Genomic DNA, 26,099 nt, shown 5'->3' with positions numbered 1-26,099 from the left:
TACCAACTTGATTGACTTGCGAATATTGAACCACCCTTGCAAGCCAGGAATAAATCCCACTTGATCATGGTGCATGATTTTTTTAATGTATTGTTGATTTCGGTTGCTAGTATCTTATTGAGGATTTTTGCATATATGTTCATCAGGATACTGGTGTCTTTATCTGGTTTTGGTATCAGGATAATGCTGGCCTCAGAAAGAATTTGGAACTTTTCCTTCCTTTTCTATTTTTTGGAATAGTTTGAAGAGAAAAGGTACTAACTCTTTAAATGTTTGGTAGAATTTGCCTGTGAAGCGATCTGGTCCTGGACTTTTGTTTGTTGGGAGTTTTTGTTTGTTTGTTTGTTTGTTTGTTTGTTTTTTAAAAATTTTATTTTTAAGGGGGTGTCCACATGGCTCAGTCAGTTAAGTGTCAGACTCTTGATTTGGGCTCAGGTCATGGTCTCACACTTGGTGAGATACAGCCCCACCTCGGGCTCTGCACAGACAGTGCTGAGCCTGCTTGGGATTCTCTCTCTCCCTCTCTCTCTGTCCCTTCCAAGCTCACGTGTGTGCTCTCGTTCTCTCCCTCAAAGAGCCCCACGTTGGGCTCTGCGCTGACAGTGAGGAGACTGGTTGGGATTCTCTCTCTCTCTCTCTCTCTCTCTCTCTCTCTCTCTCCCCTCGTTCACTCATATGGCACACTCTCTCTCAAAATAAATAAATAAACATTTTTTAAATTTTATTTTTAAGTAATCTCTACACCCAACATGGGATTCAAACTCACAACCTCAAGATCAAGAGTTGCATGCTCTACTGACTGAGCCAGCCAGGCACCCCTGTTAGGAGTTTTGTGATTACTGATTCAGTTTCTTTGCTGGTTATCAGTCTGTTCAAATTTTCTATTACTTCTTGTTTTAGTTTGGTAGTTTATATATTTCTAGGAATTTATCTATTTCTTCTAGGTTGTCCAATTTGTTGGCATATAGTTTTTCATAATATTCTCTTATAATTGTTTGTATCTCTGTGATGTTGGTTGTTATTTCTCCTCTCTCATTTGTGATTTTATTTATTTGAATCCTTTCGCCCTTTTTTTTCTTGAAAAATCTGGCTAGAGGTTTATCAACTTTATTGATTTTTTTCTTTTCAAAGAACAAGCTCCTGGGTTGCCTGGGTGGCTCAGTCCATTGAGTGTCCAACTCTTGATTTCAGCTCAGGTCATGATCCCTGGGCTGTAGGACTGAGCCCCACATCAAGCTCCACACTGAGCATGGAGCCTGCTTAAGACTCTCTCCTGGGGCGCCTGGGTGGCTCAGTCAGTTAAGCGTCTGACTTCGGCTCAGGTCATGATCTCACAATTCGTGAGCTCGAGCCCTGTGTTGGGCTCTGTGCTGACAGCTCAGAGCCTGGAACCTGCTTTGGATTCTGTGATTCCCTCTCTCTGCCCCTCCCCTGCTCACATTCTGCCTCTCAAAAAATAAATAAATGTTAAAAAAAAAAAAAGACTCTCTTTCCCTCTGCCCCTCTCTCCCACTTTCACACTCTCTCAAAAAACAACCAAAGATGTAGTATATACACAATGGAATATTATTCAGTCATAAAAAAGAATGAAACTTTGCCATTTGCAACAGCATGGATGGAGCTAAAGAGTATAATGCTAAGCAAAATAAGTCAGTCAGAGAAAGACAAATACCGTATGTTTTCACTCATAAGTGGAATTTAAGAAGCAAAACAAATGAGGGTGCCTGCGTGCCTCACTCAGTTGAACATCCAACTCTAGGTTCGGCTCAGGTCATGATCTCAGGGTTTGTGAGTTCTAGCCCCACACTGCACTTCGCTGAAAGCATGGAACCTGTTTGGGATTCTCTCTCTCTCTCTCTCTCTCTCTCTCTCTCTCTCCCCCCCCCCCCGCCCCTTCTCCGCTCACATGCATACTCTTGTGCTCTCTCTCTCTCTCTCTCAAAATAAATAAACTTAAAAAAAAATGAGCAAAGGAGAAAAAATGAGAGAAACAAACCAAGAAACAGACTCTTAACTATAAAGAACAACCTGATGGTTACCAGAGGGAAGAAGGGTGGGGCAAAATAGGTGATGGGGATCAAGAGGTGCACTTCTTGTGATGAAAACAGGGTGATGTATGGCATTGTGGAAAGACTACATTATACACCTGAAACTAATGTAACACTGTATGTTAACTGGGATTAAAAACTTAAAAATAAAAATAAAAGATATTCTAATACAGTGCTTACAGTGAGGAAGCTTATAGTGTGGTGACACATACACAACAATTAAAGTGTGGTACAAAGCAATAAGCAATATAATGATCAATTAAAGTATAGAATCCAAAGGGCGCTTGGGTGGCTCAGTCGGTTAAGCTTTTGACTCTTGATTTTGGCTCAGGTCATGATCTCATGGTTTGTGAGTCTGGCCCCTCAGTTGGGCTCCTCTCTCTCTCTCTCTCTCTCTCTCTCTCTCTCTCTGCCTCTCCCCTGCTCATGCATGAGCATGAACATGCTCTCTCTTTCTCTCTCTCTCAAAATAAATAAAACTTTAAAAAAAGTATAGAATCCACTGTCTAAAGTTTTGGCAATAAAAAAAAAGAATTTTATGAAAATTTTCTATATATATTTTCTTAAGTTTATTTTTTAAACTTATTTTGAGAGAGAGACAAAGAGCAATAGGGGTAGGGGCAGAGAAAGAGGGAGACAGAATTCCAGGCAGGCCCCGTGCTGTAAGCACAGACCCGGAAGCAGGGCTCAAATTCACAAACCGTGAGATCATGACTTAAGCTGAAGTCAAGAGTCAGATGCTTAACTGACTAAGCCACCCAGGCACCCCAAGAATTTTATGACATTTTTAAGGACTTAAAAACATGAGTGTCCAGGTTCAAAGACCTCCCTAAGTACACATCACAATGAAGATAAACAGATCTATGCTGAAACATCATCATAACATTTCAGGAACAAAGAGAACTAAAATTCTTCAGAGTGAGTAGGAGACCACTTCATATAAAAAAAAAAAAATCAGTAATCTGAATGGCATCAGGGTTCTCAATAACAAGACTGAAAGCTAAGAGACAATGAAAAAATAGCTTCAAATTCTAGGAGAAAATTATTTCAACCTAGAATTTTGTGCCTTCCAAACTATCAATCAAATATGAGGATGAGAGAGGGGCACCTGGGTGGCTCAGTTGGTTGAGCATCTGACTTCGGTTCAGGTCATGATCTCAGGGTTCGTGAGTTCGGGCCCCGCCTTGGTCTCTGTGCTGACAGCTCAGAGCTGTTTGGAGCCTGCTTTGGATTCTGTGTCTCCCTCTATCTCTGCTCCTCCCCAGCTTGTGCTCTCTCTCTCTCTCTCTCTCTCAAAAATAAATAAACATTGAAAAAAAATTTTTAAATGTATGAGGATGGGAGGAAAAAACACTTTTCAGATTTTCATATTTCTTTTTTTTTCATATTTCAAAGTAAGTATGTTCAGTGCACTCTTTTTCTGTGTTTAGTTAAATGTAAGAATGGACTAAGATAGAGAAATGGAATCCAGAAAAGATGAGCTGTAATCCAGCTATGGGAATTCCCAAAATGGTGGCTAAGAAAACCAGGGGTTCAAGTTGTGCTAGAGAGACAGTGGTCCAGCTTGGAGCAGAACAGTGGAGAATTATCAAGAAAATATTGAAACCAACAGATTATAAATTTGACAAAAAAACATGTATTGAAAGTGTTCTGAAGAGTCAGGAATGTATGGTAAGAGTTCATTGATTCATAAAACCGAGCAATAAAAAGGAGTCAATTTTAACTCTAGGTAGTCTGAAATTAGGTTTGCTGACTTTGCAGTTCCTGTGAGTTGTCTGCTTGTTAAAGGAGAGATTTTTCAGACTTTGAGCCTAAGACTTCAGCTCCCAGGGACTCTGACTACCTTTTTCATCTCTCAAGGCAGTAGAAACTCCTGGGTCCTCTTTCCCAGTTGTTAACAGTAGAGGTGCTGCACCAAAGCATTCATCTCTCTCTCTCTCAAAATCTGCAAGCATGAGAACCCTGGAGCTCTGAACAAAGTCCAGTGCAATGATACTGAGAGTGGGTGTAAATAGTTTTACCTGGAAATGACCAAATTATTTAGGCGGGGATGTGATTATACTCACATTCACCTGGGCATTTTGTGGAGCATGTAAAAATAAAGATGGAAAAGGAATGGGAATACAGTCAGTGAGAAAGCATCTTTAATTCTTCTCCCTCCCTTTCTTCATTCATTCATGCATTCATGCATGAACTCATTCATTCATTCAACAAAAACAATAAAAAAAGGAACAGCTTAAGATGATATGCCATTGCTCAAAACACAAACAAGGCCCAAACTCAAACAGCATAAAAAGCTCAAACTACACTCAATGAACTATTTGAATAAGGAAAAAAAACAAAAAACAAAAAACAGGGGCTCCTGGGTGGCTCAGTCAGTTAAGCAGCTGACTTCAGCTCCAATCTGGAGCCCCCATTAGCTCTGCTATCAGTGCAGAGCCGGTTTGGATATTCTGTCTCCCTGTCTCTCCCCCACACTCAAAAATAAACACTTAACATTTTTTTAAATTTATTTACTTATTTTGAGAGAGACAGAAACAGCACAAGCAGGAGAGAGGCACAGAGAGAGGGAAGTAGGGCCCGACGTAGGGCTATAACTCACCATGTGTGAGATCATGACCTGAGCCAAAACCAACAGATGATTAACTGAGCCACCCAGGTGCCCCAAACACCTAACATGTTTCTTTCTTTTTTTTTTTTTTTTTAGGAAAAAAGCCTCCACATGCAAAAAAACAAAAAAAACACAGACTGAAAGTAAAATGCCACAAAGCTCCAAACAAATAAGTCACTAGCTACCCAGCAAGATTAACATACACAAAAGAGGAAGAGAAAAACCACTCAGACGGTGTCCCTTCCCTCTTCCTCTTCCAAGAGGAGAAGAACGATCATCACTTCACGCTCAGGAAGGGACACTGCATCTCCTCCTCGTGGCTTCAAGTACTCTACACGTTCAGAGAAACTTCTCTAGTAACAAACTAGTTTTAATTTTCAGCTCCCCACCTTTGCTGGGTCTATGGCTGCCATGCACTTTGGACTGATGGCAAGATATTTGCCCCATTTCTGATTCTACTCTAAAAAGAGAAAGAGGTAGACTCACAGTTCGTGAGTCTGAGCCCTGAGTCGGGCTCTGTGCTGACAGTTCAGAGCCTGGAGCCTGCTTCAGATTCTGTGTTTCCTCTTTCTGCCCCTTTGCTGCGTGCGCTCTCTCTCTCTCTCTCTCAAAAATAAATAAACATTAAAACAAAAATTTAAGATTTTATTTTTGAGTAATCTCTACACCCAAAGTGGGGCTTGAACTCACAATCCTGAGATCAAGAGTCTCATGTTCTACCGACTGAGCCAGCCAAATACCCTTCATTCCTTCTTTTTTCTCAACTCTATTCTCAACCCTCCTCATCAGCCTACCTCAGCAATGATTTTGCCTCACACTTGGCCCAGAACTTGAAGCTAGCAGTTGAAAACCCTCAGTGTGGTCTCACTACAGGGACAAACCACCTACACCTGCACTCCCCATCAACTCTGGCTGCCCACTGGGAGTGGCTCTCTCCTAAATCTCAATTTCTGCTGCTCTACCCAATCCTTCCATCTGCACTCAGACGTGTTCTCCCATCTTTAATTAAAACCCATCTATATCCCATATACCCCCACCCCCACCCCCACCTCCCTCACTCCCCAACCCCCTCACCCCTACCTACCGCCCCCCTCACCACCCCTTCACCCCCCAGCTAAATGCACATCTACCTCTATACTCTCCATCACAGCTTGATTTTCTTCTGGGAGCTCTTTACACCCATTTAGTGGCAAGCCCTCCCACCCCTTCACTGATCAGCTCATCCCAAAACAATTTCTCTATCACAAGACCAAGAAAGTCACCATTAAATGCCATGGATACCTTTCTAACTGCCTCTTAATCTCTCATCTGCTTTCTACACATTTCTCTGTCTCCACTCCCCTTCCTTGGCTTTGGTCAAGCACGGCTCATGTGGTTTCCCTTCTACCTGTCTGGCTGTCCCTTATGCCATTCATGTGTTAAAGGTCAGAAATCTCTCCTAAATGCGCCCTAAACTGAATTCTATCATCACTTCCCACCCCACTGCCCTACCTAATTCAGTTCTTCTTCCACTCTCCCCATCTTAACACAAGGAACCCATTTGCACAAGTCATAAATCCTGACAATTATCCTTTTTTTTTTTTATTTTTTATTTTTTAAATGTTTATTTTTGAGAGAGGGGGTAGGGGGAGAGAAAGAGGGAAACAGAATCCAAAGCAGGCTCCAGGCTCTGAGCTACCAGCACCAAGGCCAACAACGCAGGGCTTGAACTCACAAACTGCGAGACCATAACCTGAGCCGAAGTCGGATGCTTTATTGACTGAGTCACCCAGGCGCCCCTGATAATTATCCTTAATAGCCCCTCTCACTCATACCTACATAGAACCAATCCCCCCAATTCTGCCAATATTATTCAAATATCTTTCAGATCTGAACAATTTCTCTTTCTCCATCACCACCACCATCCTCCTTCCATGTTGATGAATGCAGAAGGTAGGTGCCTAACCTGGCCTTACATTTGCACCTCAACTCCTGCCGCTAATTGCCAACGCGGTGTTAGTGACTTTAAGCTACACAGGGCACTAAGTCATTCTTTTAATAGCATACTACTAACTTTAGGATGACAAGGAAAACTGAGTTCTCACAAAGGCTTAAGGCCAAATCTTTCCATTTAATCTAACACAATCACACACAAACAAAGAGTGGTGCCTGGATGGCTCAGTCGCCTAGACATTCAACTTTGGCTCAGGTCGCGAGCTCAGATCACCCTTCCTGAATTTAAACCCCACCACGGGACCTGTGCTGGCAGCTCAAGCCTGCTTCGGGTTCTACATCCGCCCACCTGCCTTAAAAATATAAAGTGAGCTGTTAAAAAAAAAAGGAAAAAAAACCAACTTGAAAATCTGTAACAGGAAGAAGCGACTTCACTTAAAAATTAAACAACCTGGCTGGAAACTTACGACTACCGACTCAAAAAAAAAAAAAAAACTCAAGCACGTAAGTTAATAAATGTTGCATGTACTCAATTAACTACACTAGTAGAAACCACTCAGACTGCATCCTTTCCCTCTTCCTTCTCCAAAGAGAGGAAGAACGATCATCAACGACAAAGGGCAGCTGCAAAGAACAACGCCCAGTATCAACTTCACGCTCAGAAAAGGACACTGCATTTCCTCCTCGTGGTTTCGGGTACTCTACACGTTCAGAGAAACTTCTCTAGTAACAAACTATAGAAATGATCCCTGAAAGTATAGTCTTAGCTTCCGGCCGCCAACCTTTGCTGGGTCTATAGCAGCCGTCCACTTTACGCTGATGGCGACATTTTTCCACATTCCTCCTGCTCGAGAAATACCACATAAACATATTTCCAAAGTATTGTTTCATATGCCACCTTTAAAAAAAATTCTGAATACTCTTATGAGGCTTTTTCTTTAAGATGTTAAGCCTTTTAGTTTGTAATTAACCTATTACGGATTGACAGCCAATCAGAAGCTCTTGTCTTTCTGACTCTAAATTAAACACAAGCACTTCCGGACTAGTTGGAGACTAGGTGCGCTTGGCGGCGCCAATTAATATTTGCATCTCAAGTACGACACGCAGCGTCTGTGGGTGGGATTTTTTTTATTACTTTTTTTTATTTTTTAAGCCTCTAAGATCCGAAATTTCGAGAGCTAATAGGTAGGTTAATTTGACATTTTTACTTTGAGACGGGCTACTGGTTACTCACTTGAGTGTGTACCTGAGGGGCACTTATCAGATTCACCTGGGTAGCTTTTCAAAACAATGTATCCAGGCCAGTCTTAAACGGGGAACGTATTAGTTTATTTTGAAAAACGTTTTTTCCTCCCATTTTTTTTTTAATTAGGAAAAAAGTAACGACTGTAGTGTGGTTACTTTGGGGACTTTAGGGAAGGAGAGGTCTGCTTTAATTAGTAATTTTGTATATTTTTGTATTGTTTGAATTTTTTTAAATCTTAAATTGTATCACCTTTATATCATCAGGTCTGTCTAGACAGATCACAGCCTATTTTTAGCTTTCTTCCCGGTGCAGCTCAGTATTAATAAATAAATCCACCTAAATAATTTTTTTTTTTTAAGCAGGCTCCAGGTCTAGTGGGGAGCACAAATGCAGGACTTGAACTCACCACACTGAGATCAAGACCTGAGCTCAGATCAAGAGTGGGACGCTTAACCAACTGAGCTAACCTAACCAACTGAGCTACCCAACTGCCCCTTGTGGGACCCAAGAAATTTAACAAAAATCCCCTACCCCTGGACAAGCAGAGCAAGACTAACTCCATTTTGTGCTACACCCACCATCTCATGTATAACCCCCATATGACCTACTTATTGCTTAAGACACTCCCCCACCCTAGTCAAGCCGCTGAGCACACCCTTACTGGAAACCGGCTCATTTAGGAATGTGGAACCCCTAACCGCCAAAGAACGTAAATCCCGCCTTTTACTCGCCAAACTTGTGCGCCAATTCTGACCAGAGTGATAGGCTAGTTCAAACAGTTACTATAGGGTAAATTGTAATTCAACTGGCCACCTGCGTGTGGACTGACATGAATGTGCAACCTTCTGTGTGTGTTACAATCTCATTGGCCACTGGCCCCCATAAAACTGCTACGCCTCTTAACCTAGGAGGCCAAGTCCCTGCTCCGCTGTGTGGGGTATACTTGGGCCCAAGCTCGAGCTTGCAAATAAACCCTCGTGCGTTTGCATCGGTATCGGCTCTTTGGTGGTCTCTCGGATTTGAAATTGGGGGCGTTACACCTCTCAACCTAAGTAAGTCTTAGATTTTTTTTTTTAATGTTTATTTATTTTTGAGAGAGAGAGACAGAGCATGAGTGGGGGAGGGGCAGAGAGAGAGAGGGAGACACAGAATCCAAAGTAGGCTCCAGGCTCCGAGCTGTCAGCACAGAGCTCAATGCGGGCTTGAACTCACAAACCATGAGATCATGACCTGAGCTGAAGTCAGACGATTAACCGACTGAGCCACCCAGGCGCCCCTTAGATTTTTTTTTTTTTTAAATAAGTTGCCAGGTGAGTCTTGACAGGTTACAAACCTCTACCCTTCCCCTCCAAAAAACCCAGACTTAAATGTGATTTCTTATTTGTTAAAAAAAGAAACAAAAACACAAAAACAAAACAAAACAAAAAAACCCTATCATTTCTCCACTACTTTACGATGTTCCAGACCTTCTACTAAACCCTTTTACATAGATCATCCGATTTAATCTTGGAAATAACCCTAAGAGTTTAAGGAAACAAACTTAAAATGTTAAGTGGCTCACCAAGGCCAGAAGGCTGTCTCCTGCTGCCTTCAGCACTGACATTGTACCTTTCTGTATCTTGTAAATCCTTATCTCCTTCCAGTAATTCACATGAGAGGCTCTTTGTGTTTTGCCTAAGAACTAGGTAAACTCAATAAACTGACCTAGCTAAAGTAAACCCATAAGGAGAGAAATAGGCAGAACTACTGGGGGGTGGCGTAGGGGGTGCAGAAGTTGCAAAGGGAAAAAAAGGGGGAATCCAGGTGCACTGAGGAGCAGTGACACATCATTTTTAGGCATTTCTTACAGATGCTAAGGAAGCAAATCATAGGGCTGTCATTCCTGAGAAAGGGTGGCTGGGAATGAACCACTGATGGGAGTTGGCTTACTGGTCAGAAGTGCTACAAAAAGAAAAAGGCTAAGGATACAGGATATCCTGACCTGAAGGCCCTCTGGTCATTTCCTGACAGACAACAGCCATGTATTGTTTGCCCAGTGAACAGTACTGGGCAACTCTGTGACAGATCAAAAAGAAAATGACACCCCAAACTCCTGTCCTTCTCAAGGAGATTACTAACTAACGGCAGTTTGTCTTCAGTAGACTTAGCGAGTCATCAACTGGGTACTCAGACAAGGTAGGCCTCCCTGGAGGAAGCTGAGACTTCGCCCTGCATATCTCACACCCATGTGATACACACACACACACACACACACACACACACACACACACACAGAAACACCCCACTTCTGAGTACAAGAGTGAGATAAAGGTAGTGGGAGGAGAAAAAGGAACATAACCTTTATAAAATGTTGAAATAAGGAATTGGACTAAATGACCTGCTTTGATAGTCCCTTCTAACTGATAATTTCAAAGTACTTTATTTATTATCTACAATACCTGTATGAGGGGTGTTATTGTTATTACTTCTGTTCTACAAAGAAATGGAGGCACACTGAACTTAAGAAACTTCTGTTTGCTGAGAGACAATGCCAGACCAGGTTTCAATCCAAGAGGTCTGACTCACATGCAGCACATAGCAGACACCAGACCCCAGCTGTAGATCTGCTTACCTGACATCTAGTTGACTGACATCTTGAATTGAATGTCTCAAAAGCACCTTGAACTCAACATGACTAAACTACTCGTCTGCTTCCTAAAACCAGGCCTCTTCCAGTTCCCTGCCTTGGTGATGGTATCACTGTCTACCCCACCAGAAGCACAAACCAGAAAACAAGGGTCATCTCTGACAGCTTCCTTCACACCAATCTGTCATAAGGCTGATGATTTATCCCCCAAATACCTCTCAGCTTCCTCCACTTTTCTTCACCACTACCACCTCCCTGGCTGGTCAAGTGATCATCTTTCAGATGGACAGAGCTTAGCCTATACTCACCATTGCCCTTCTCTATCTAATCCATTCCCCAAGCAGAGACCAAGTTCCCTTTCAAACTTTTTTTTTTTTTTTTTTACATTTTTTTAAGTTGAGGTGCCTAGGTGGCTCAGTTGTTCAAGCGTCGGACTTCGGCTCAGCTCATGACCTCAGGGTTCATGAGTTTGAGCCCCACCATCAGGCTCCATGCTGATGGTGCAGAGCCTGCTTGGGATTCTCTCTCCCTTTCTTTCTGCCCCTTCCGAGCTCTTTCTCCCTCTCTCTCAAAATAAATAACTTAAAAAAAAAAAAAAAAGTAAAGTTTATTTTGAGAGAGAGAGCAGGAGTGAGGGAAGGGCAGAGAGAGAGGAGAGGGAAAGAATCCCAAGCAGGCTCTGTGCAGGGCTCGAACTCACAAACTGCCAGATCATTTTAAAGTTTTATTTATTTATTTTCTACATTCCACATGGGGCTCGAACTTGAGACTCTGAGATCAAGAGTCACCTGCTCCTCCAACTGAGCCAGCCAGGTGCCCCAGGAAGGGTTGTTTTTTTCTTACTTTACTTAAAAAAAAAAAAAAAAAGTTTACTTATTTGGGGAGAGAGAGAACAAGCAGAACAGGCAGAGAAAGGGAGAAACAGAATCCCAATCAGGGCTCCTCATTCAGCGTGGAACCTGGTGGGGGGGGGTGGGGGGTGGGGCTGGAACTCACAAACCGCAAGATCATGACCCGAGCCAAAATCAAGCCATCAAAGCGCCCTTAACAGAGTATATCTTAAAAGTGCTCATCATGTGGTACCTGGCTGGCCCTGGGTAGAGCGGGTACAGTATGTGCCTCTTGATCCTTCAGTGTCCTGAGTCTGAGCCCCACCTTGGGCATAGAGATTACTTAAAATCTTTAAAAAAAAAAATGCTCACCACAAGAAAAATTTCTGTATGTATAGTGACAGATGTTAAACACTGTGGTTATCATTTTGCAATATAGGCAAATGCACAATCATGTTGTATAGAAACAAACGTTCATGTCAATTATAACAAATCTTTAAAAAATACTCTTGAAAACTAAAACACACAAAGGATTTAATACAAAATTTAGTAATGAAAACCAAAAGACCCAGAAAGTAACACAAACTAAGAAAATTAAAAGTTGGGTACTCCAGAAACTAGTTTGTAAGGCTTAATACCTACCTCAAGAAAGTTTTAAGACCTGTGCGGCAAAGGTGTAGAAAAACAAATACAAAGTACAACCATACCTAAGAAAAAAATAAACGCTCTCTAAAAACACACAGCCAGGGGCGCCTGGGTGGCGCAGTCGGTTAAGCGTCCGACTTCAGCCAGGTCTCAATCTCGCGGTCCGTGAGTTCGAGCCCCGCGTCAGGTTCTGGGCTGATGGCTCAGAGCCTGGAGCCTGTTTCTGATTCTGTGTCTCCCTCTCTCTCTGCCTCTCCCCCGTTCATGCTCTGTCTCTCTCTGTTTAAAAAAAATAAATACACGTTGAAAAAAAAATATTAAAAAAAAAAAAAACAAATACACACAGCCATACATGCGTTAAAAAAAAAAACAACCACAAAAAAAAGGCCCAATCTCAAAAAGCTCTGCACAACCACTAGGCCAGTTACCAACAACCACAGCTAGAAACACAGCAAAACTCACCTCTGAAAATACCTAACTAATAGAGAACCACTCAGACAGTATCCCTTCCCTCTTTCTCTCTCTAAAAAAGGAGAGAAGAACGATCATCAACGACAAAAGGCAGCTGTAAGAGCAATACCCAGAGTCAACTTCACGCTCAGGAAAGGATACTACACCTCCTCCTCGTGGTTCCGAGTACTCTACACATTCAGAGAAACTTCTCTAGTAGCAAACTATAGAAATGATCCCTGAAAGTATAGTCTTACCCTCTACTCTGCTGCCTCTTGCAGGTCTACGACAGTCACATACTTTCTAGTCATGGCGACATTTTTGTCAATTCATTTGCCTATTTAAATACGTTTTATTTTCTATTTCATAACAATTCAGGCAAATGACAAAGTTCAAAATACCAGTTTTTTCCTGGAAATCTTCCAGAAACACTTAAAACAGTAACAAGCCTTATTAACATGCGGCTTCCTAGCAGCCAATCACACGCTGCATGCTGCCGACTCCAGCCCAGAGGGAACTGTATTACCCCGCCCACCGCACTAGGCACCAAATGGGTCCCAGTCAGGTCGCGCCGCCCCACTACAGGCTAAGAAAACGGTGTTTCGGCCACTGGTTAGCGTTGCACTGCCTCTTGCTTGCTACAGTCCCGCTGACTTGAGGAGGCCAGGTTTCCTTTGACTCGAAAGAGAGAAGAGGGGGGAAGAGGCAGCGAGGAGATAGAAGCAGAATTAAGAACCAGTGTACACTTCTACTACCACATAATAGTAATCATAACCATGATGATTTATTGAATGCCTACTTGATGACAGGCACTTTAATCCGTTGTTTCATTTCATCCTCTAAACAACTGAAGAAAGGTGTCATTATTTTCTCGTTCTTACAGATGCAGGCTATAACATCAGTTACACAGCTGGGGGAACGAACCACTGTTGTTGGAACCTAGGTATGTCTGGTACTAAATTAAGTCTGGATTCTTCCTGGTAAGCCATAGTGGTCTTCCTCAGGAAGTCTAGTCTCCAATCAAATCAATTTCTCTAATAAAGCACTGAGTACATCGTCCCTCAAAGTAGTTCAGTAGTGAATGATTTGTATTCCTGATTTGTATGTAAATCTCAGAAACAGCCTACCCATTTACTGTGGCAAAAGTTACTCCCAGTTTCTCCTCAAAGAACACACCTTATATACGAATGTGTGTTAACTGTTTTTATTACTTAACTCTGTTGTAAAAATGCTTCTGCCCCGTATCTTCCAGGATGCTAGGAAGCACAGTGCCATGTGGCCATGCCCATGGCTTTCTTAATGAACCACATTTTTCAGTTGCTTCATACTAATATGACTAATATGACCATCAGGTTTATCTCATCTAACCACTTCTTTTTTTTCAACGTTTTATTTTTATTTTTGGGACAGAGAGAGACAGAGCATGAATGGGGGAGGGGCAGAGAGAGAGGGAGACATAGAATCGGAAACAGGCTCCAGGCTCTGAGCCATCAGCCCAGAGCCTGATGCGGGGCTCGAACTCACGGACCGTGAGATTGTGACCTGGCTGAAGTCGGACACTTAACCGACTGTGCCACCCAGGCGCCCCTCATCTAACCACTTCTAACAGAATGCTCTGTAGTGTAGCTAATCCAACTGCTGGCTTCTCATGCTTACCCAACCATCAAGAGCAGCTCCAGGAAGGAGGCAGATGACAATCCTCCTGACCCCTAAATTCCAGGTCACATGCCAGGTTCTCTTCACACCACCTTGGTGACAGCTGGTGTGGGCTGACGTCTAAACTGTTCAGGAGGCTGAGACAAAGGCTCCCAGCTATCCTGCTTGCAAGTGCTACAGTTCTCTGCATGAGATTCACCTGAAGGGCCTCTTACTGGCTTGAAGCTGGGAAGGAGGGGAAAAAACCACAGTTTTCTATTCCTATGAATGCCTTTTAGGGAATCTTTTCCACTGATACCCCACCACTACCCCACTGCCTTCTCCTAGATAGGCCCGAGGTGGGTGATGGAGTTTAAGGTCCAAGGACTATTTTGGCTATCTCCTAAGAAGCCCTGCTTGAGACTGTGGAGGAACTTGTCACCCCTTGTTCTCTACTCTGAGGCTTTAGATGAAATTCCCAGACACAGATGAAGTCCTGTTTCATATCCAGTTATACCTGTCAACCCCATCTCCTGCTGTAGTGTCATGAATTTGAAGATGCAGGACGTTCCGATGTCTAAGATATAATAAATGTTCTAATATTCTGCTTCCCACACTGGAGAGTGTGGATAGACAGACACTAGGAGTCATAGCATACCTATCCTAAACATCCATTTTTATGTTAACAAACACATGAATGTGTTATGGAATAAAATGCAAAATTTTGACGGGGAAAACCAACAGGACCTTTCAAATAAATTATTGAATTCACTGTCAGCTATGTCATCTGTAGACTCCAGGGCTGATACATGGAAATATTTGAGAACCTTCTGGGTGAATTATTTTGTGGGATAGTTGGATCCTGCAAAAATTGGGAGTTACCTTTCTGGAAGTCCTCAGGAATGCCGTTAAAGCAAATAGGAGAAACACTGCAGGGAAATTAGGTCATCCTGACTGTCTCACAAACCAGCTGAGAGAACCTTCATAAACCTCTCCCTTTATACTAAGTAGGGAGAGGGGGGAATTCAGCAGGACTTCTAGTTACTCTAAAAAAAGCAGGTCTGGATCTGTAGATAGAGGACAAATACCAGCAGTGGTTTTGTCCATGTATGGTTTAGTGTGTGTTTGTTCTTTTGAAGATTGCCTGAGCTACATCTGCTATTTCCATCTCCCTTGTAGGCAGAGCTGCCTATATCATCCAGCAAAACAAACAAACAAACAAAAAACCCTGGAAACCAAAAGCACCAAGAGCCTTGGAGGAGCAAAGGGGGAAGAGAACTGTGAAAGCCGGTCTCCTCACTCCACCACAGGCTTCAGAAGACTCCATCAGATGGTGTAGATTAAAGAAAAGTTGGGGCACCTAGGTGGCTCAGTCGGTTTGGTGTCCAACTTTGGCTCAGGTCATGATCTCTCTGTCCATGAGTTCGAGCCCTGCATTGGGCTCTGTGCTGACAGCTCAGAACCTGAAGCCCACTTCTGATTCTGTGTCTCCCTTTCTCTCTGCCTCTCCCCCACTCGTACTCTATCTGTCCCTCAAGAAAATAAATAAACGTTAAAAAAAATTTTTTTAAGAAGAAGAAAAGTTAATCAGGTAGAATTAAAAGTGGGTGTGTTGTGTGTGGCAATAGCTTAAAAAATACAAAATAAATAAATAAACAAACTTTATTGAAAAAAAAAAGCGGGTGGCTGGGGCCTGAGGAGAAATCTTAGGAGTCTAATAGTTGGAAGACTTATGGTTCCCTAGTACAAAACAAAACAGTCTCCAAACACAATTTAAAACCTCTACTGAGCAATATGATTGCACTGGTAGAGAACATCTCATCTCTAAATTTAACTTTCTATTTCTCCAAGAACTCCAAGTTTTATGATTTTCCTTCCAACACTATTCAGAAATGTGGACCAAGGCACCTGGGTGGCTCAGTCGGTTAAGCGTCCAACTTTGGCTCAGATCATGATCTCACTGTTTGTGAATTTGAGCTCCGATCAGACTCTGCTATCAGCGCAGAGACCCCTTCAGATCCTCTGTCCCTCTCTTTCTCTACCTTTCCCCCAGCTCCTGCTGTCTCTCTCAAAAATAAACAAAAAAAAAAAAAAAAAAAAAAAGAGAGAGAGAGAGAGAGAGAGAAATGTGCTGCAATTTCAGTACAGTGCTTACCTTTCTTAAGAATCTTCTTCACTTTCACATAGTTCCCTTGTTTGACATACTCATGAAGCTGAGCTTCCAAGGAGTCATTTCTTAAGGAACCAAGTTGAACAGGACAGGGGACTGGAAGATGAACAGCCCTAGACATCCTGTTTCAAAAGAAAGCAACATGCTATTTTAACTGAATCAGAAATGCAAGCACGCAACTTAGATTCTTTCACATTTCTTTCACTTTTTGTCCACTTTCATTTATAATTAACAGGATTAGGGAAACAATTACTGAAACCCTACAAGATTAATTTTATTCTCAGTATTACTGGTGAAATTGAAAAACAATATATTTAGCACTAATTCCCAGAACTAAAAAGTGATGACTCCTAGGAAGTAAAATTAGAAATATATATGTTTGTTGTATCATTAACTAAGAGCCTATTAACTTTGAAAGGTTAGTACACAAATGCAGTTACTGTGTGGGGATGTAGAGAGTATACTGTAGTGGGTTAAGTTCACAGTTCAGACTCCGAAGCTCTGGTCCTGGCCCTGTCACCTCCTTAACTGTAACCTTGAAGAAATTATTTAACCCTGATAGGCCTCAATTTCTTCAGCTGTAAATGGAGATAATAATAACCAGAGGGTTGCTGAGAGGTTTAAATGAGCTAATATGTGTAAAGTGCTTAGAAATGTGCCTGGCACCAAGCTAGCTCTGTGTAGTTGTTAGCTGTTAGTACGCACAATAAGATCCGTGCAGAGAAATTATAAGTTTCCATGTGTTGCAACCACACCTGACCATCATATACAATCAAGTTTGTGGTATACCTACCATGTGTCTCAAACGTGACAGGTACTGTGTAAGACACCTAAAATTGGATCTCTGCCATCACAAATGCTTGGTCTAGCAGGGGCCAGACAAGAGGTATCATGTTGATGCTCCATGGACAGTGGATTAGAGAGGGAATCCGCAACTATGTGAATTGACAACATGCACATCAGGGGCATAACTGTTTCTTGTATGGAGAGACATAGAGGGTGTAAAAGAGGTAAAGCAAAAGAAAAAGCCAAGAAGGCTAACACATTCAGTAGGTTTTCACCATCCAGGAAGCTTATCTAAGAATTTCTTTCCTTTTCAAGGGTGAATAATATTCCACTGTGTGTATATACAATGTTTTGCTTATTTATCCATCAATGGACATTTGGGTCGATTCTACTGTTGGCTATTGTAAATAACGCTGCTATGAACATGGGTGTACAAATCTCTCTTCAAATCCCATTTTCAATTCTTTTTCTTTTAACTCTAAACTTATTTTTCTAGTAATCTCTACACTCACTGTGGGGCTCAAACTCATGACCCCAAAATCAAAAGTCGCATGCTCTTCTGAGCCAGCCAGGCACCCCTGTTTTCAATTCTTTTGGGTATATACCAAAGAAGTGGGATGGCTAGATCACGTGGTAACTCTATGTTTAATTTTCTGAGGAACTGTTTTCTATACTGGCTATACCATTTTACATTCTCACCACAGTTATACAAGGGGTCTGGTTTTTCCAGATCCTCATCAATAGGTGTTATTTCCTGTTTTGTTTTGTTTTTTTTCCTTTTCTTTAGTAGCCTTTTTTTTTTTTTTTTTTTTTTAAGTAGGCTCCACACTGGGGAGCCCAACATGGGGCTTGAACTCATGACCCTGATCAAGACCCGAGCTCGGGGCACCTGGGTGGCTCAGTCGGTTAAGCGTCTGACCGGCTCAGGTTATGATCTCACGGTTCATGGGTTTGAGCCCTGCATCAGGCTCTGTGCTGACAGCTCAGAGCCCCAAGCCTGCTTTAGATTGTGTCTCCCTCTCTCTGCCTCTCCCCTGTTCGTGCTCTCTCTCTAAAATAAATAAAAAACATTAAAAACAAAACAAACAACAACAATAACAAAGACCTGAGGTGAGATCAAGAATTGAATGCTTAACCCACTGAGCCAACCAGGTGCCGCTTAATAATAGTCATCTTAATGGTTTTTGATCTCTCTAAAGTTATTTTTTATATAATTGCACTTACACAAATACATGACTACATTCTTAACATAATAAGTTCAAATAAAACATAAGTAAAAACCCTGAGACCCACTTCAGTGTCACAGGATTATTTTTTCTTAAAACTCCAGAACACATACATCCCTTGAGAACTGAAGCATGGATTGACATTCATTCCCTTAGTATTTCTAGTCTTCCTTTTTTTCCAGTAACCACCAGAGCTTACTGTCAAAAAATAGTCTCTAGGAAGTTGTGGACCTTAAAGCCTATAACAAGGTGTGGAATCAGCACTCCAGGAGCAAGGTAAGGCAGCTTTTATCCAGCTCTTTAACCTTGCTGTCCACGTTCCTCTGCAGAACAATCAACATCCCAACACTAATCACTGAAATTCGCATGCGTGAATGAACAGGATAAAACTTATTTCAGGCATCTTTTTGTACCGTGTCATTTCCATAATATCATGACTTGAAATGGAAACCTAAACTACTGACTTCACCCAGATACTCCTAAAACTGACATGTAACACACCACCAAGCCATACACAGCAGGCAAGAAAGAGAAACTATAGCCCAGATGACAATTCTGCTTTTAGGACTTTTGCCAGGGGAAAGCGCGAACGCAGTCCCCCACTACCACAAATTATGCAGTCGAGTTTCCCACATTTGGGGAAATCGCAGGGGTCAGCACATCCGGAGTGCAATGGGTGAGCCTCGCCCTGGGAAAACCACCTTCATGATCATGGTATCTCCCCTGCCAGGTAAGTATGAATTCTGGCAGTTGCCTGGTACTTCACCCTCGTCCTCAACACACTATACAGTCATGGTCAATTATATTCCAAGTTCTTTAGGCCCTTGGTTCGAAACTATGGCATGATTCACATGACACTGACCAGAACACACCAGTGGATATTTAGTGGAAATTCTGCCTCGTGAAAAATGAGCTCCAACACGCAGTCACCTCACCCTTCATCTCCATATGCCCGCCTCTTGTCACTTGTCGTCACTATTGACGTCACTCCACTTGTTAGAGAAACGGAAAAATTCATTTTAGCTATTCCTCGAAGCGATTCAAAAGACTGTCACCCACGGGTGTAGCTGGTTAGATTTTAAAATCCTTGCCTTCCCAAGCACGTACGCAAAGGTTCCGGCCTTGCATCTGTCACGAGTCTAAATTCTGTACTGCAGGACAGAGCAGTTTGGGAGGCAGTGACTTGCCACCGGGAGGGAAAATCGCACGGTCCGTTACGTTGGTCTGAATTGCTGTTCCACTGAGGGCCTAGGTCATACTCCCAGTCTCCCTCAGCCTCCATTTCCCAAAATTGTAAAGAAATAATACTGCCTGCCTACCTTTACCTCACAAGGTTTCTGTGAGGACGGAGTAAGAGAATACATGTGAAATGCAGCCTCAAGCCTCTCCACCTCCACCCTGGCCACATTCCAGGGTTAGGTGCCCTGTGTAGTTGGGGACCCAAAGATGGCTTCGCCATGATTTGAGCCTGCAATTTTCCACACAAAGGGAAAAAGCAACCAGCCTGGATTTGATAACAAACCAAGTGCGCCTCCTTCTTTTTAGAGAACAAAAATAAATAGCACATTAGGTTATCCTTTCTGCCCCTGCTGACCAGGTGCTCTGGGCAAAACCATCATGTTTGCAACAACTATAGTATTGAAGGCTTTCATGGTGTAGAGAGGCAAAACTTTACCTCTGCCCTGTTAGCGTCTCTGGCTGGGCCTGAGAATTAGATTGGCATAGACAGGTCAGCAGGATTAAGGCATTAGAAATTTAACAGAAATTTACCTGACACAGAAGTTCTTATAAGGAAATAAAGAAATGGCAAAACTAAATGCTTTCATATTAGATTGAACAAGGAGAGGCAATTGTGCAAAAGTAACATAAATGAGGAGGTTATAGATAGACACGAATTCTTTTTAACAAGGTTTGTACAAAATTCTCTCAGGTCTGACTCCCCTTTTCTGAGAACATTTCTTATCCCCTGGTATAGGGAAGACATCATTTACATGGGAGTTTTATTTCCTGATCTCAGGAAGAAAAGGGTAGGTCAAGACCCTCTTCTTATATGCTGTTTTTCAAGTGCTTTTAGCTCAAAAGAATCCTTATGCCAAGGTGGGCATATTTGGGGGTGGCATATTCTGCTACCCTTCATTTTTTTTAAAAGCAGTCTCTATACCCAACGTGCAACTTGAATTCACAACTCCGAAAGCAACAGTTGCATGCTCTACCAACTGAGCTAGCCAGGAACCCCAGTACATGTGATTTTTTTAAAACAGCTTTGCTTTGGGGCACCTGGGTGGCTCAGTTCATTAAGCAGCCAACTCTTGATTTCGGCTCAGGTCATGATCTCACAGTCTGAGCCCTGCATGGGGCTCTGCTCTGACTGTGGGAGCCTGCTTGGAATTCTCTGTCTCCCTTTCTCTCTCCCCCTCCCCCTCTTGTGCACAGGCACAAGCACTTGCTCAAAAATAAACATTAAAAAAAATAAGTAAAAAGCTTTCCTTTGTTTAAAATTTTTGAGGGCATTAAACAAAATTTCTTTTAATGTTTATTTATTTTTGAGAGAGAGACAGAGCGTGAGTAGGGGAGAGGCAGACACAGAATCCAATTCTCTGAGCTGTCAGCACAGAGCCCGATACAGGGCTTGACCTTACAAACCGCAAGATCATGACCTGAGCCGAAGTCAGATGCTTAACCAACTGAGCCACCCAGGCACCCTGAGTGTATTTTAAACTATTACAATTGTGATAAATGTCCCTTGTAGATAATTTGGAAAAGGCAGAAAAGTGTTATTAAATTTTATTTATTTATTTACTTATTTAGAGGCAGAGAGAGAGACAGACAGACTGCTTGAGCAGGCAAAGGGCAAAGAGACGGAGAGAATCCCAAGTAGGCCTTGCGCTGTCTGCAATAGAGCCGGATGAGGGTTGTGATCTCAGGAACCATGAGATCATGACCTGAGCCAAAATCAAGAGTCAGACACTTAACTGACTGAGCCACCCAGGCGCCCCAAAGGCAGAAAAGTGTTTTTAAAAAATTAAACCACAGGGAGCAAGGGCTCCATTATTTCCCATGACATCTGGGGCTCCTTCTTAGCCCAGGTCTGCGTGTCTCCAGGGGAGACCTCTACCAGGGTGGTCCACTGGTCTGACCATCTCCCACAGACAAGAAATGAGTGATTCCTGGAGTTACATGATCCCCCTCCAGCCTGGTTTACATAGCCCCCTCATTTTTTTTTTTTTTTTAGAAATGCAAAATCTATTCTACTCAGGCTTTGGGACTTTTTTCCTTGTTCACACTCAGTTAATTAAACGTGTTGCTGGCAGCATGCTCCTGAACTCCATGCCATTCCTGTAGCCTGCGTTCGTGATGACCCCCCTTGCCCTATGGTTTGAATTCGATGCCACGGATTGTAGGCCAAATTTTAAAACTGTGTTTCAAAACACCTTCGCCGTGTCCTTTAATTGGATTGAAAGTACTTTTACCACATGGAGAAATATATTTTTAATTTGTGATGCTTTTCTACAATGTCCACTATTGGTGAGTTTAATGTGTTTCCAACACTTAGGGAGACTATAATGAAAGCTGATGGATTTTCTTTTCTGTCCAAATAAGTAAAAGAAAAAATAAAAGTCTATTTAGATGCTGGAGGAGAAAAAAAAAAAAAAAAAAAAAGGCTGGCTCAGTCGGTTAGGCGTCCAAACTGATCAGGTCAGATCAGATCGGGTCAGGTCAGATCAGGTCATGATCAGATCAGGTCATGATCTGGTGGTTTATGAGTTTGAGCCCCGTTTGGGGCTCTGTGCTGACAGCTGAGAGCCTGGAAGCTGCTTCAGATTCTGTCTCCCTCTCTCTCCGACCCTCCCCCACTCGCACTCTGTCTCTCTCTCTCTCAAAAATAAACATTAAATTTTAAAAACCCACAATTACACTACAAAATTATTACTGTTAACACTTTGATACTAAACATGGTTAATTTCAATATAAATATATATTTTAATAGAATTATACTTCATGTGCTGCTTTATGTTTTCCATTCCTTTTGCTATATATACTGGGTCACAGATAACTGTATAATCAGTATTCTGTTGCTTCTAGTTTATTGCCACTGTTCATATATATATGAACAGCATTGTAGATACATCTTTGTAAGTAATTAATGATGATTTTTGAGGTAATTTTAATTTTATTTGTTTACTTATTTAATTAAATAAATTTTTACGTATACTGCATACCCAAAGTGGAGCTCAAAAACACGACCCTGAGATCAAGAGTCACATATGCTACCAACTGAGCCAGCCAGGCATACCTCTTGGGGTAATTTTTAATAGTTTTTTTCCCTGTTATTTTACAGTCATCTTAAGAAGTGCCTTAAATTATTGGGGGTGGGTGTGGGGAGAAGAGGTGACATGTGATAAATATTTTCAAGTTCTTTAGAAACAACTTTTATCTTTCAAAGTCTAGATCTCTAATTTCAGGGTTCATAGCTAATTATAAAACTAACTTCAAGTTTGTTAAGAATGAGAAGAAAGTCTAAATTATATAATGTTGCATGCCATAAAAGCAGCATACAAAATTGAATATATAATATGATTAAAACTATTTCTGGGAACCTGGGTGGCTCAGTCAGTTAAGCATCTGAGTCTTGATTTTGGCTCAGGTCATAATCTCACTGTTTGTGAGTTCAAGCCCCCTTGTTGGGCTTCGTGCTAACAGTGCAGAGTCTGCTTGGGATTCTCTCTCCTCTGTCTCTCTCTCTCTCTCAAAAAAAAAAAAAAAGCTATTTCTAAAGCTATTTCTAAGTTTAAGAGACTTAAGGGAAATACACCAAAATGCAAACTAATATAATTATGTTAGTGTCATCAAAGAACTATGGACTAATATTTTTTCCCCTAAATATTCTGTAACATGACTGTAATATTACTTATAGCAAAATAAAGAAAGAAAGAAAGAAATAACCCTAATTATATACATCTCATGCCAAAAAATGCTCATACTTTTTGACCCAGAAATTTCTTTTAATTTACCTGAAGGAAGTAATTCTAGAGAAAGACAATGTACAAAGGTCTTCATCATAGATTTATTTACCATTGCAAAAACCAAAGTAGCCCAAAAACCTTTGACGTCAAAACAATAGGGGAAATATTAAAAAAAGTAATGGTAAATAATAACAATTAACAACATGAAAAAATTATATAAAAGGTTAGGAGGAAACAGAATATGAAATGGTATGTATACCATGACTACAATTTTGTAAAAATGTGTATCCTTAATGAAAATTACTGAAAAGGAAATGCAAAAGACATAAATTTCATTAGTTGTGAAATACAGGTTACAGAATTTCAATAATATTGTTAGACTGTTTTTTCTTTATAATAAGGAGATTATGAATAATAAGGAAATACCAGGGGTGCCTGGGTGGCTCAGTCCATTAAGCATCAGGTCATGATTTTGGCTCAGGTCATGATCTTGTGGTTTGTGGGTTTGAGCCCGGCATTGGGCTCCGAGCTGTGTGGAGCCTGCTTGGGGTTCTCTCTCTCTCTCCCCCCACCTCTCTCTCTGTCCCTCCCATGCACTCTCACTCTCTCTCAAAATAAACAAATAAATTAACTTAAAAAAATATGGGGACCACCAAATCCTAGTTGAATCACTGCAGGAGTATTGCATAGTATTTAAAGAGTTTTGAACGCAGAGTGCCTGGGTGGCTCAGTCTGTTAAGCATCGGTCATGATCTCACAGTTCATGGGTTCGGGCCCCACATCTGGCTCTGTGCTGACAGCTCAGAGCCTGGAGCCTGCTTCAGATTCTGTGTCTGACTCTCTCTCTCTCTGCCCCTCTCCCACTCATGCTCTCTCTCTCTCTCTCAAAAATAAATAAACATTAAAAATTTGTTTTAAAAATAAAGAGTTTTGAATACTGGGTTTAACATCAAATAGTCTTAGGTTGAAATTGTGATTTAACCATATTTTAGGTATCAGTGCTTGAATATACCTTCCAGAAACAATGATAATTATCAGTAATAATTTGTATATACATAGAGAATAAAACAACCAACTACAATGACCAACTAAATCAAAGGCCCCAAATAAGCCAAGATGGAGAAACACAGCCCCTCCCTCAGTACAGTGAGTATTTGGAGAGTTCCTAGATCATGGCTTCCCTGCCAATTCAGATGTTCTGTTCCAATTGACAAGCCCCTCAGTCTGTGAGTCTCATCTCCATCTCTCAATCTCCATCCATTCCTTAGACTCATGGGACCAGAGAAGGAGTGATATGTAGAAATATAATGAGGGTGGCATGTATATTCAATTTTTAAAAGCTGAGTTTTGTTATGTAAGCTTATAAAGCAGGTGTAACTGTCAAGAAGTTGCCCACAGCACAAACAAACGGAATCTAATCCACTACCAGGAAAGCATGAGTAACACTCTACAGCCACTCTACCCTGGGTTGCAGGTAGCTGATCCCATTCACACATCGGCCCTGGCTTCAGTCACGCTAGTTAGACATTTGCTAGATAACTTCATCTACAAAGTGTGACCCAGCCCACTTCAGTTATATAAAGTATCATTTCATTATTGAACTACCTTCCTAATTTCATTCCGGGAGATTTGATTTCACAGAAGGAAGGTAAAACTTCGGCTGTTTCCATGGTATCCATGAATGCCAGGCTAGCTATAGCCCTGAGACCTCTAGGACTATTTGTGTCCCCCACAGATTTGACTTCGTAAGTACTCAGAGACTTTTTGCTATTCCGAGGGCCACACCGTCTACTCTAGTATCTTCAGTATTCACAAAGTATTCTTGAATTTCTATCAGTACTGCTAATGATTAAGCAAAATGAAAAACTGTTCTCAAGTCATTACTTAAATGTATGTAGTACACACTTCTCACAGCTACCTAAGCTTTTTAAAAAATATTTATTTTTGAGAGAGAGAGACAGAGAGTGAGCACCTGCGCACGAGTGGGGGAGGGGCAGTGACAGAGAAGGAGACACAGAATCCCAAGCACGCTCCATGCTGCCAGCACAAAGCCCAATATGGGGCTCGAACCCACGAACCATAAGATCATGACCTGAGCTGAAGTCGGACATTCAACCCACCGAGCCACCCAGGCACCCCAAGCCACCTAAACTTTTAAGGTGCCAGCTACCAGCCTAAGCACTAGAGATACTAAAAGAAACAATGCAGAGATAGATTCTGCCTTCAATAATAAGATCACAACCTGTAAGGAAAATAGACCTGCCTGCCAGAACTATATGAAAAGTGGTGAGAACTAATGAAAGTAAGAATCAGCTTCAGTCAGGACCATGTTATGATTTTAAAGGGCCCTACACACTTTTGCCTTCATGGACCCTTCCTCCATTAAAAAAACCATACACATTAAAATTATGTGACTGCATTTATAAGAAGATAAATATATTATTATACATGACATTTCTTTTCTTTTTTTTGAAAGTAACCTCTACCCCCAACATGGGCTCGAACTCATAATGAACCTGAGAGCAAAAGTTGCATGCTCTACCGACTGAGCCAGCCAAGCATTCCCATATATGACATTTTCTTCCACCTAAAAATTCACCTTTTTTCTTTGATTTTAAAACTGTTTTAGGCACCCTGCCTACAGTACCTAAATGTTTAAACCAACCCTGAATTCAATAGTGGCTTCTGTGGATCCCAGGTAGCTCTTTTTCTTTTTAACATATATTTTTAAACTTCATTTATCTTGAGAGAGAGAGAGAGAGAGCACACGCGCATGCACGGGTCCTTGAGCAAGCAGGGGAGAGGCTCCACACTGGCTCACTCTCTAGAACTCTAGGCCCACCCCGCATCCCGCAGCTTTCACAAAAGAAAGCTGAATGTGGGAACTTTTTAGGTAAGGGTAGCAGTGCTGTCCAATAGGATATAAAACA

The 26,099-nt window shown here is 41.7% G+C and overlaps 1 protein-coding gene, 1 long non-coding RNA gene, 3 other non-coding genes and 1 pseudogene across 18 annotated transcripts in view; 1 reads left to right on the top strand and 5 right to left on the bottom strand.

Annotated features, from left to right (window-relative positions):
• The window catches only part of TEX14 (testis expressed 14, intercellular bridge forming factor), a 117,954-nt gene that overhangs the window by 72,060 nt on the left and 19,795 nt on the right, over positions 1-26,099 (bottom strand). For all 14 annotated transcript variants that reach the window (XR_007146804.1, XR_007146803.1, XM_047832525.1 and 11 more), the window contains one exon: positions 16,179-16,315. Coding sequence is in view for 12 of the 14 variants with exons in the window: in XM_047832525.1 (XP_047688481.1) it covers positions 16,179-16,314 (136 nt within the window). In the remaining 2 variants the exon portion in view is untranslated. The remainder of the gene's footprint in view (positions 1-16,178; positions 16,316-26,099) is intronic.
• On the bottom strand, positions 4,882-5,036 carry LOC125152283 (uncharacterized; annotated as a pseudogene).
• Positions 7,143-7,356, bottom strand: LOC125152280 (small nucleolar RNA U3). The gene has a single exon (XR_007147131.1). It is a non-coding gene; the product is annotated as a small nucleolar RNA U3 (small nucleolar RNA).
• Positions 8,771-15,395, top strand: LOC125151471 (uncharacterized). The gene is made up of 3 exons (XR_007146805.1): positions 8,771-8,889; positions 13,272-13,331; positions 15,203-15,395. It is a non-coding gene; the product is annotated as an uncharacterized LOC125151471 (long non-coding RNA).
• Positions 12,427-12,643, bottom strand: LOC125152282 (small nucleolar RNA U3). Its single transcript, XR_007147133.1, has one exon. It is a non-coding gene; the product is annotated as a small nucleolar RNA U3 (small nucleolar RNA).
• Positions 18,780-18,943, bottom strand: LOC125152255 (U1 spliceosomal RNA). Its single transcript, XR_007147111.1, has one exon. It is a non-coding gene; the product is annotated as a U1 spliceosomal RNA (small nuclear RNA).

The sequence above is a fragment of the Prionailurus viverrinus genome, chromosome E1 (assembly GCF_022837055.1).
Source record: "Prionailurus viverrinus isolate Anna chromosome E1, UM_Priviv_1.0, whole genome shotgun sequence".
Lineage (NCBI taxonomy): Eukaryota > Metazoa > Chordata > Mammalia > Carnivora > Felidae > Prionailurus > Prionailurus viverrinus.
This window is presented reverse-complemented; position numbering and strand designations above follow the sequence as displayed.